Here is a 12,004-nt window from a genome sequence, read left to right as displayed (position 1 = left end):
CCCTGTAACTGAACACTTCGCTTCCCCATCAAGTACAAAACATGTTTTTCGTGTCTTACCTCGCAAAGCGATAATTTCTCTTTCATTTCTTTCAGCCCGGATGCCACACCTAGTTCCCAGTCGCTCAAAGACACTTCAACTTCCTGCGAATGAACATGGTTGCACACATTTCACTAAAGCAACTTGACTACTATGGATTCTTACCATAACCTTTTAAAGAGTATCCTCATAACAGGTCTTCAGCCTAGGTTTAACTAACCAGCATACACAACATGAAAGTTTTAGCCAATTTGGCCATCTTCTGTACTAGGCGGGAACTGGTGCGAATTATTACAGCAAAGGCTCTAGGGATCATTTGGAGGACAACATAAACACGGCGGTTAGCAGTGAGCCACCTGCTGAAGACACACTCAAGGTTATTCTGACTGAAGAAGACTCACCTGGTGCGTCAAGGACTTAAGGACTTCTGTAAAAGTAAAAATTTGTAGCATTTCTGAAACTATTATTGTAGTTTCAGCACACCAATTTAAGTGTGCCATTTTTGTTGACCTTCATAATGTTCATCCAAACGATCCCAAGAAGCTTTGTGGTCGCATAACCCGCCCAGTTTTTCAATCGTCTAGAACATTGCGAATTAGAAGCGAGACCATTGTAAATGTGTAAAACATTACCTGCAACACATGCATGCAACTCTGGACCTGAGTCTGAAAATCTTGCTGCTGAACAATGTATCGAATCAGCTCTTCTTGTTTCGCCAGAGACTTGCGAATCACGCTCGCTTGCAACTCTTCCAGCGTTTTCAGCTGGCTTTCCAGGAACTCACGGTCGTCCTTATCCGGGACCTTGTCTAACAGATGGCGGCCATTGGTCAAGAGTTGGTTTAGCTGCGGCTGAGACTGCTCAAGGTTATCACAAAGCGCCTGTCACAGTTAACAAAAGAAACACTGCTCATCCTATCCCTTCTAGAGTCAATAATGAAGACATGATGTCATGCTAACTTTTGAGTCTGTGGATGAAATCTTAAAGTGTGACCATTTAAATGAAAGCCACTGAGCAGTATTTTCCTGTGGTACTGTTTATTATGCTGTACAAGGCGGCTCAAGCGGTTGAGAGTCTGTGGATGAAATCCCACGGTGTGACTATTCGGAAGAAAGCTCCTGAGCAGTACTTTCCTGTGGTACTCTTCGTTTTGTTGTACAAGATGGTTCTAACTTTTGATTTTGTGGATGAAATCCCATGGTGTGACCATTTAAATGAAAGTTAATGAGCAGTACTTTCCCGTGGTATTGTTTGTTATGCTGTACACGGTGGTTCTACCTTTTCAGTCTGTACATAAACGTCGATGGTGCACAAATTTTAGTGAAATCTCTTCAAAGATAACCTAGATCCCAGACCTCTCCTCTTTGCTCGTTCCAAAAAACGAAAAGAAAAGAGTTAAAACATCCCCATGGTTACAAACCTTGACGTTGGCCAGTTGATCTTCCAGCACCGCCAGTTCAGCAGTGCTGATAATCACCACACCCAAACTGATATCCGCATTACGCAGTTCTGTCAGCCGCTGATCTAACTCCTTAGTGAACGTCGACCACTCGTCGATCTCCCCTTCAACAACCTGTACCTTGCGGGAAATCTTCTCCTTGACATCTGACCAGCGGCGCTGGAGATTTCGAAGCTTGTCATCGATTGTTACTCGTCCTTCGCTGTTGCAGCGTTCACGGAGCCGAGACCCTCGTTCTTGGACATCGGAAAGTTGAGCCATGTGTCCTTCGAAGCTGTTGGCAACGGCCTGGAAACATGAAAAGACAAATGTCCATGATAAATATAGCACAATTCTAACGCTACTGATAGCTTTTTTGGCAAACGGGACAATTGTTTTTCAAATTTCGTTGTCTTTGCGAAGCAATACACACCAGAAATTTGGGAGAAAGTCTCAAACCAAGCCAGGCCCTGCTTCTTCATAAGTTGGATAGCGCCATCCACAGGATAAATCACTGTCCAGCGGATAAATATTTAAGAAAAATCCAATTGCATTATCCACTGGATAAGAGATTTATCCAGAGGATAGCGTCATCTACCTTTTGAACAACAGGGGCCAGAATGTTAATAACGGAATTCCCACTTGAAACCCAACCCCTCCTCTCGCATAAAATGAAGGGGAATTCGGCCCAATGATAACCTGCCATTGTGCCGCTGTGCCTTTAAAGACAGCTAAGGGTACAATTCAAATCCGGGTGAAGAAAAATGAGTGGAGTGGTAATTTTGGGAATGGAAAAAGAGATGTTACTTAAATACCTCACCTTCATTTTCGCCAACTGGTTTTGCAGTCCGTTGTACCCAGGGTTCGTAGTTGCGGAACTTTCATCAAGGCACACTTCGGTATAATTCAAAATGTCCCCTAGGCGTCCCAGCTCCTCTTCAAAGTCACTCAACTCAGCCACTATACCTTTGAGCTCCTTGGTCCTCTCGGTCACTAATTCCTGCACTTTGTTCCACATGTCATTGATCTGCTGAAGATCGGCTTCTATCGACTGGTTCTCTTCCACTTTGCTGCTAAGCTCCTGGCCTTTTACATTCACAAAGTCCAGCACAAGTTCTTGGATACTCATTTCCTTTCGCAGGCTCTGATGGTAGAAATCAACAAAAAATTAACAGCGTCTACTGAGTACAGTTAAACCCCACTTAGTACTAAAGACATGAGATCATATATATCTGTCATTGAACTGCAGAAGAGGGAATTAACACATGTTAAGAGAACTGCTTCATGGGAAGAAGAGAAGGCAAAAAAACTACTCTTCCCCTCATTTATGTGAAGTAAGGTTGACCAACAATAGCCCACGCTCGATATATTAAAACTCTAACATGACTCCCAGGCTTTAGAGACAAAATTGCAATTTTTTCTACGACTCCATTGTCTCGCAATTCCAAGAAGAGACTTGAACACAAAGAAAACCAAACCAAATATAGAAAAATGACCAGAAAGCCTCGGAGTCATCTTAGAATTTTAATATATCGAACGTGGGCTATTCGTCACTGTAGTTCCTTTCTCGTTTCTAAAGTAGGGAATGTTCTGTTATGTCGCACCTTGTTTTTCTCCATCTCCTCTGTGAGCGCTTCTAGATTCGCGGGTCCAATGAACGCTTCTGCATAAGCTCGCTCCAGCTCTCCAAGCCACTCGGCCAGCTTGTCTCTGTTCTCGTCGAACTCATTCCACATTTGAATAGTTTGCTCTGTTACCCCTTTCACTGCCAGTGCATCCTGGCAGAACTCGGCCCAGTCCTCCTCAAGTTGGTTGAGCTCGCTCTCTACTGTGGCCTTTGTTTTGCCTGCGATGACCTGCAGCAGAACATCGCCCTTGCTGTACACCTCGCCGATCAGCTGGTCGTTTTTGTCCATCTCATCTAGAAGTACCTTGGACATAAGGAGATAAATTCTTCTTGTATTTTTTGATACATTGTTAAGTTACATCGTAAAGGAAAAATCCGTGAACCCTTCAGGAAGACGCGATGCGGGCCTTGCTGTATCCCTTTCCCGCCCAGAGAAAATAAAGGGGACTTGTAATGTGGTTCTAACTTTTGAGTCTGTGGACGAAATCCTGCGGTGTGACCAATTTAACCCTTTCACTGCCAAATATGACCAAAGGCAAATTCGACAAAAATCCCAAATTTCATTTTGTAATTTTTTTTAAAACAAATAACACCTCATGAAAGTACTTCCAAAGAGATTTCATTTGAATGATCGCGCCATAGGATTTTCTCCACAGAAGTAAAAGTTAGAACTACCTCACAAACTCCATCATTCACTCTGGCAGTGAAAGGGTTAATGAAAGCTACTAAGCAGTGATACCCCTTGTGCGTCTTCCATGTTCTGCAACGGTGTTAAGACTAAGGAATTGTGAATAAGTGTTCATTGTAAAATGGAAGCTTCTGGAAAGTACTTTCCTTTAGTGCTGTTTAAACTGGGACACAAATATTATTCGATTATCGGTCTTTAAAATAAGCCTTTTCTAATAGAAACATGCCAAGCAGTATTTTCCTGTAACACCAGTTTAAGTGTTTTCTATAAGTAGTACGCTGTAAGAATTCACTTAAAAGCTTTTCCTATTCTCTGCAACACACAATACCTGGATCCAAGTTACCTGTAACTGATCATTCATATCTTCAAGGCTGCTCCGATTCTTGTAGGTCCCACGACACCTCTCTAGGGTGGCCAAAGCAGGACCAAACCACGCACCCCACTCCTGCACCGCAACAATATAGGCGCTAAACTGCTCAACCACAAAGTCAAGCTCGGCCTCTAATTCTGGTGGCTGAGGAATCGTTTCGTCAAGCTTGACTCCAGCTTCTTCCAAGGTCTTGTCTACCGAACTTACGTCTAAGTTTATCTTTAGCATATCTTCCTTCAGATCGTCTAACTCGGCTTTCTGAGATTTCAGATCGTCTTCTAAGGCCTTACAAAGAAAGGAATAACAAGTAGTTGTCTACAGTGGAGCTATATTAAGGCGAGAAAAGGCCATAAAAAATATGCACGTAACGTCATGGTCGTACATAAGGTGGGAGTGCACTGTTCACCTCCCAAGATACCCAGGACAATGGAGCACTTTACCAAACCTTCTAGTCCTTGAGAACCGAAACACTAAACGATATATATTTTTTTCAAAAACGCGCATTTTTCAAAAACAGTTCCTAAAAGCCTTAGCAAAAATAATAACTTTATCTAGGTCAATTAACCAGAATGACGCTTTACTTAGAGAGAATAACGTTCCCTCTCTCCCATTTTCTAAGACGTAACCCTTTGTACCTTCTCTGAAATAATACCCCCAAGGGAGCGAGCTAAAAAAGGCAGTTTCAAGTCCTTTTTTTCTCCAAATCGGCTACAAACCTTGGTCTCGCGTAACTTGTGTTCCACATCCTCCACAGAATCATCGGTCGTGTAAGCACACACTGAGAGTCTCGTACAAGTGTTTACAATCCTCTCTATGACGTTATCAAGCAGAGCTCTTATTTCCTGTTCTGTTTTCTCAGTTCTTGGTGTTTCATCCCCTGTCACGGTTTCCAAGCTTTCCTTGGAGCACTGCTCAACCTAACGATACATCAAATGATTGGTATCTTAATTCTCTTTGTGATAACAGTACAAAATAAAGTAAAAAGGTTGGGAGACTAAAAGAAATGATTGTCAACAGCATCAGCGTAAGGGGTAACAAACCTTCGCCAAACCTTATGATCGCAACAAGTCTCGCTACAAAGCATTTTTTCTAACTTTGCAAGAAACCAATCAAACATTGTAAGAGTATTTGCAACGCAATTTTTTTGCAGGAATTTTAATAACTTAAATCCTTTGCGGAAACAAAAATCAGCCAGGATAGATTCTTCCCACAAACAATAAACTTTGGAAATGACTCACTGGAAAAGTAAAATGTCTAGTCTTTCAACAACCCTTTAACTCCCAGAGCCAAAAAAGGTAATGAACGTAATGAATTTGAGGAAGAAATTCTGTGGTCTGATAAAAACAAGCAAAACGTTGGCAGAATTGCTTTCACGTGGTACTATGTATCTTTCAGTACCTCGCAACATGAATTTAACACTTAAAGATGACAGAAGAGGAAAATTTATCGCTGCTGCGAAGGGTTAGCCCCTGTGCAGCCCACATAAGTGTTTTTCCTCGATCACGCCTAAAGGGCGGGACATAAGCGACTGATAACCTTGGAACTTTACCTGCGCTGAAGTGTCCATGGCCTCTACAACATCCGCTTTGCTATAATCCTGACTTGACAGTGTCCCTTCTCTGGATCGCCCGTCCAACAAATTTGGCTCGCTACCTCCAACGAAATAATTTCCAGCTCTAAGGGCGTTTTCAATAAATACACCAGCTACTTCATCCGGGTCATCATCTTTATTGTCAATGTTGATCGAAAACGTGCTGCTGGAACTCCATAGCGTATCCATGGAAGCTTCGTAAGAGCGCTTGCGATCCCGCACGTCCAAAGAGTTTTCACTTCCGAACGAAAACCTCCGAACCCCGAGACGACGCATCGGGGACAACTCCGGAAGGGGCTCGTTCTCACTGTCACCTTGAACGGTGAACTGTGGTGGGATGGATAAGGATCTCTTGAGCTTTCGCAGAGTTGTCTTCTGTGCATCATCCACAGGCCGCCCAGCAAGTTCTTGAACGTTCTCCCATTCTTGAAAGAAGGGTTGAAATGAGTCGCTCACGTCTACATCGACGCTATCAGAGAAATCTTCGACCAGTTTCAAGGCTTGAAGACTGAGTCTTTTAAGTTGGTCTTCACGCGAAGCTACCTGGTCCTACGAATAAGGAAATGCGAGGTCTCTGGGTTATGCATGAAATTCTAGCCTGGAAACTACCTTGCTCTACGTAAAGGTTAATGATACCAATACTGAAGCCTCATTTATTGACTAATAAGTGTAAGCATGCTCGGCCGGACAATCGCAGGAAACTTCGCTGTTTGTTTTACAGTTTGCAAGTTGACCAATTTGGCAATAGCATATGACTCAGAAACACAAACCTTTAACTTGCGCCGTCGAATGACAACATCCGGGTTCTTGTCTTCTTGATCTCCGGTCGAGCTCAATTCCTTTTTAACGTCAGATATCCATTGCTGAATTTCTTCTTTGTCTTTTTCTAGTACTTCAAACTCATTCGCCACTTTTTCCAATGCCTGCTGCTTTACACCGACCTGAAGATAAAGAAAATTGTCACGACACACTGGGTCACAGTCGGATACGCCGTATAACGCTATTTGACCAAAAGGAAGTTGACGATAAATCACCACATCACCACACGTTCAAAGAGAAAGCATAACGGAGAACACGTAAAAACTAGAACATCCTTGGTCTACTACAACCAATAGGAGTAAACTAGAAATAACAGCATAGTCTCAAAAGCCCGCATACGTCATGCGGAAAATTGTAAGACAAAAGAACGGATTAGAGGAAGGCCAAACTTACTCAATGATCAGTTGCGCAAAGTCATACTATTCAAAAGCTATATGTCCACCTGGAAAATACGACAGTGTGCCCTAACACCCAGATTGTTTAAAATGAAAAGACGCCAATAGTCACAGATCAGGAAAGGAACTCGTGAACAAGTAACCTTCTCTTCACAAGAATGGCGCTACATCAACTGACCAGGGAAGGAGCTGGCTAAAACCAGGCATGAAAATGGATCGCTTATATAATAACTCTTGGTCACGGACCACATATCCTTTCTATGAATTTAACAACAAACATAAGTACCTGAACTTTAGCTTCATTCCACTTCTCATTCACTAACCGCAGCTGTGCCTCGAATCCATTCATATCCACAAGTCCATCCCCGTTCTTAATTTCCTCTAGTAACTGGAGGGCTTCTTGGTTTACGGCTTCCAAAATCGCTTCGTTTTCAACCAGATCTTGGCCTACAGCCTGCAAAAGCAACACCAACGTCCCTTTACAACAAAGTATTACACCGTAAAGTCTTTTCAACAAGCTGGGACAAAATGCCTTCTGTTTATTTGCGGACCTGTCAAGTGCACACCACTTGTAACGACTTTTTTTGATACGCAACTTACTATGAAGCAGGGGGGGGTAAGCTACTTCCCATACATTCTCTTAAATGAAATCCAAACGATGTTCGCACAACTTGCAAAGCGATCAGCAAAAGTCTTGCCAGCGGATTTGTGTAGTGATCATACGCATTACGTCAAAATCCATAGATCAACGGTCTTGAGAAGAAACAAAAACATGGCGATCGAAGGCGGGACTGTTTCTCACGATTATATTTTGGTAATTCGCAAATTTATTGATTTTATGTCGCTTTTCAGAAATAGTGTGTGGTTTTCTTTTTCTGTTAAACAATTTCCCTCTGCAGAGTTTGGAATATGCAACATATAGCTCGATCCGTACAGCTGATAAGAACCGCCGAAGAGCTAGAGTTGAGCTATCTAGCAGTGTTTTGCTGCAAACCTTAGGAAAGTTAAAGTCGCTTCAAGGTACAGAGCTTTCAGTAGTAGTTGTGATTTGTTTATTAGGATCGTTTTGAATTTTAACTTTGGATTCAAGGTGTTGACTGATCGTAATAAACGAAGTGAAATGTTATGAAGTGTGAATGTTTATTCAGTTATGATTGTAGAGCTGTAAGCTCATATTTATAAAGCTCTCCGAATTACTTGCTTCCGATAAATTTGACACTTTCTCCAGTAATTTTTATCAACATCAAGTTATCCTTACCCGGCAAAAACGATGTATCGATCGAGCGCATTGTTGTTGGTTAAGATCTAACACGGTTTCCCCCGCAATTTCAGTACCGAAAGACAAATACGATATGAAAGAAAAACAAAGATGCATGATATTATTTTTTTCAATTTTTATTTCTTCAGTAAGCATTTCTGATTTCCTCTGCCGGTCGCTTCTTGCTTCTAAAAAGTCTAAAAATATTACTGTGGGAAAAGTACTGCAATTTTCCGCTGACAACCACGCGGGGTGACCGCTTTGCAAGTTGTGAGAACATCGTTTCTCGGTCCCAGACCTCGTCTCTTCCCCCCCCCCCCCCCCCCCCCTGCTATGAAGCTTTAAAGCTTTTTCAAGTCAAAAAGGCGGTAGGAAATTTGCGTTTTGGAAAGCGAAGAAGAACGATATTTATTTCGGTCTTGGTTACCTTGCACTCCTGAATCTGCTTTTTGCAGTCATCTGCACTCTTTACTTGTCGCTTTGTGACAATTCCGTGAGTGTTTCTGAAAAACGAGTTCATCTTGTGTTTTTGCTCAGCAAACTTGTGCCACTTGCCCGTTACTCGCTGGAAATATTCTCTTTTTTCCGAGATGTTTTTCTGTAGTGCTTCAAAGCGTTCAATCAGCTCTTGCATTTCTTTTACTGCACTGCCATCCTCATCCACTTCCATCATGTCTTGGGCAGCCTTACTCAGGGCTTCTAAATCTCGCTTGTGTGCATTCAATCGATCAAGGATTCCCTGAAGTGGTAACAAAAATCCATCAAATACTTCACGGAAAAATTTGTTAAGGACACTCTCACAAGCGTTTTAAGACAATGCTGAAAGGCTACATGCGAACAGGTCATGATATTGACTGATAACAACCTACATTTCCCAAAATACTCTTTCAGAAAAACCGCTCAAGCTAGCGAAACAAATTAGAATATACCGCTAATAGTCCCGAAGGCTGGCTCCCGAAGAAGCCCGAGGGTTAAAGAGTACCTCCTGAATACCCCAGAAATGCTCGAATATTTTCGAGCTTAGTGTTGTATGATTCGTGATAGCTTTCTTTTAACCATTCCGATTTACCGATATATAACGAACACAGAAGCGAATCCAGACCTCACGATAAAAATTTGAGGGAGGCCCTCTCTTGAAAACAATTTCCCCGCTTCTCCCTAAAAATAACGTGGGAGACCACGCCTTCCCTCCCCCGCCCCCCTCCTAGATCTACCACTGACCACAGACCGTTTCGTAAAGAAAGTTCTTCGAGTTATAAACAAGTGTAAGACATCCTTTATAGATAGACAATGGTTAACCATGCCTGATATGCCGTGAGCTGGTCTTGAGCGCTATCAATGCGGCAGCTTGTTGACCTCTGCATCTCTGCATCTCCTTCCTTCTTTTTCAACCAACGGATCATCTTCAACTTGTTCCTGGTGAAGTCCCACCACTTTTTAGCAGTTTTCTCGATGCTTTTTTTCTTTTCCTCCACGTCCTGTTTGAACCATTATTCCAACATATCAGTTGCGTTGCGTTAACTAACCCCAAAAGTATAGTTCCACTCTCTCTGAAAGCCCCTTATCACCAAACAGAGACCAGTCCAGATAAATAATAAAGAGTATTGGTTTCTCTTCTGATTGGTTAGAAATAAGTAAGAGATCTACGTTATTACAAAGCTCACTCATGAAAATAACCCAATAGGCCAGTTTTGATTTTGGAATCATTAAACGTTTCTGGGAAACTGCCCACCTACCCCTACCCTAGGCCAACATTAACACTTACTTCTCACTTAGGGAAAAATAATGGCTTAGGGGAGGGGTAGATGGGCAGTTTCCCAGAGACGTATAATGAGAATTGTGCTTCGAGGCTGAGGGAAATACAATGAAAGAAATATATTAATAATCCCTGAATTTCACTGTGTTTAATGTGTTTTCTTCCGTTTTAAACCCCTCAGCCACGAAGCCACGCATGGATTTTAATAACTAAAACAGAGCCTGGCCTATTACGAAATCCGGCGCTTTCGATGATTGTACTAAAAAACCACTCTAAGCATCGAATGCGATACAGAAGTCATGAAATATTATCCATGCTTTCGCAAAGTTTAACCACACTTAACTTTCACTTAACTTTTTCTCTTCCCTACCTGTATCACCGTTTGCCACTCCACGTTCAGGTTACCGAGTTTCTCGTCAAATGCCACCGCCTGCCCTGAGGATTGTTGTTGTAACATCAGATGACCTTCTTTAACAACCACATCCAGGTCAAGACACTGCTGCTTCCACAAATCCACCTTTGCCTAGAAGTACAATAAGTTGAGGTACAGTTCTTTAACTTTTAGGCGCTTCCTTTAATTTTCATTTTAGTCAATCTCGCGACAAATTCATCTGTCTCATTATAAAGACTACGTGTTAAAGATGCCTATTAACCCTGTCACTTTTATGGATGCCCGAAATCAAACTTTACGCCAAAGAGGTTTCATTTGAATGGTCATACCATAAGACTTAAATGTTAGAAGTACCTCGTACAGCGCAATAAACGGTACCAAGCGAACATACCGCTCAATAGCTTTCATTTAAATAGTAACAACTTCAGGATTTCATAGGCAGACCGAAAACTTAGAACCAGCTTGTAAAGCATAACAACCTGTACCACAGGAAAGTACTGCTCAGTAGCTTTCATTTGAATGGTCACACTTTATGATGTCATCCACAGACCCAAAAGTCAGAATAATTTCGTACAGCATAATAAACAGTACCACACGAAAGTACTGTTCAGTAGATTTCACTTGCACGGTCACACTTTATGATTTAATCCACAGTCTCAAAAGTTACAATCATTTCGTACAGCATGATAAAAAGTACCACTAGCTTTCACTTGTATAGTAAAAACATATGTTCCCATCCACAGGTTCACAATTTAGAATTTTTCTTCATGTTTTTAGAATGGAATCTGGTATTGAACGGGACAACATATGAACTACCTCTGTTCCTTACCTTAGCCCTTTTAGACTCCTCTTTGATTTTTTCCAGTACCGCAGGGGGTATATCCTTAGCGGTGCTTAGTTTCTCCTCTATTTTTTCAAGGTATTGTACCACATGCTTAGAGGAGTCCAAGTAATGTCGCGATAAAACCAGCAGTTGATACCTTCCGGCTGCCCATCGTAACATCTCGTCCCAACGATCGGTTAACTTCGTGAGTTTTTCGCCAAGACGATCGGCTTCTTCGCCCTTGCTTGCTTGGAGACGTACTTCACGGCCTTCTTTGACCAGTGATTCGAAGGAGTCCTGGCGGCTTCTAAAATTCGACTGGAACTCCTAGAGATAAATTCGTGAATTAGCAATTCATAAGCCATCCGAAGGAAGCTGCTACCCCTTAAAAAGGGACCCTAGGGGGAAGGGGGTAGTGTTGATGAATATGACAATAATAAACATAAGGAGGAGCAGGAGAAAAAGGCCGAGGAGAGCAGAAAGGTGCTGGCAAACTACACCATAGTGTCAAAATATGTTACCTACTTGCGTACTGCTGATAAGTTTGGACGATTTTGTAACACACACAAATCAGCTGCTTGATATTGTACCCATTCCTAATGGTATCATGGGATCAACTTAGGTTTCTGGGAAACTGCCCACCTACCCCTCCCCTAAGCCAACATTAACACTTACTTCTCGTTTAGGGCAAAATGTTGGCTAAGGGGAGGGGTAGGTATAATGATGATAGTGATGCTGATTCTGAAACAAATTCTCACACTGATGAGAGTAAGTGTCCGAATCACGTCGAAATAATGGAGTAGCTTCAG

General features: G+C 42.2%; 1 protein-coding gene across 1 annotated transcript in view; it reads right to left on the bottom strand.

Annotated features, from left to right (window-relative positions):
* Positions 1-12,004, bottom strand: part of LOC140924219 (nesprin-1-like) — a 102,592-nt gene that overhangs the window by 46,010 nt on the left and 44,578 nt on the right. Inside the window, exons 26-39 of the mRNA XM_073374255.1 lie at positions 11,202-11,522; positions 10,352-10,504; positions 9,530-9,703; positions 8,653-8,964; positions 7,254-7,421; positions 6,524-6,694; positions 5,712-6,302; positions 4,879-5,079; positions 4,136-4,447; positions 3,082-3,408; positions 2,298-2,621; positions 1,460-1,786; positions 672-920; positions 60-143 (exon numbers count right to left, since the gene is read on the bottom strand). Of these exons, the coding sequence (XP_073230356.1) occupies positions 60-143; positions 672-920; positions 1,460-1,786; positions 2,298-2,621; positions 3,082-3,408; positions 4,136-4,447; positions 4,879-5,079; positions 5,712-6,302; positions 6,524-6,694; positions 7,254-7,421; positions 8,653-8,964; positions 9,530-9,703; positions 10,352-10,504; positions 11,202-11,522 (3,714 nt within the window). The remainder of the gene's footprint in view (positions 1-59; positions 144-671; positions 921-1,459; positions 1,787-2,297; positions 2,622-3,081; positions 3,409-4,135; positions 4,448-4,878; positions 5,080-5,711; positions 6,303-6,523; positions 6,695-7,253; positions 7,422-8,652; positions 8,965-9,529; positions 9,704-10,351; positions 10,505-11,201; positions 11,523-12,004) is intronic.

Source organism: Porites lutea, chromosome 14 (assembly GCF_958299795.1).
Source record: "Porites lutea chromosome 14, jaPorLute2.1, whole genome shotgun sequence".
Lineage (NCBI taxonomy): Eukaryota > Metazoa > Cnidaria > Anthozoa > Scleractinia > Poritidae > Porites > Porites lutea.
Note: the sequence above shows the minus strand (reverse complement) of the source record. Positions and strands in the feature narration are given on the sequence as shown.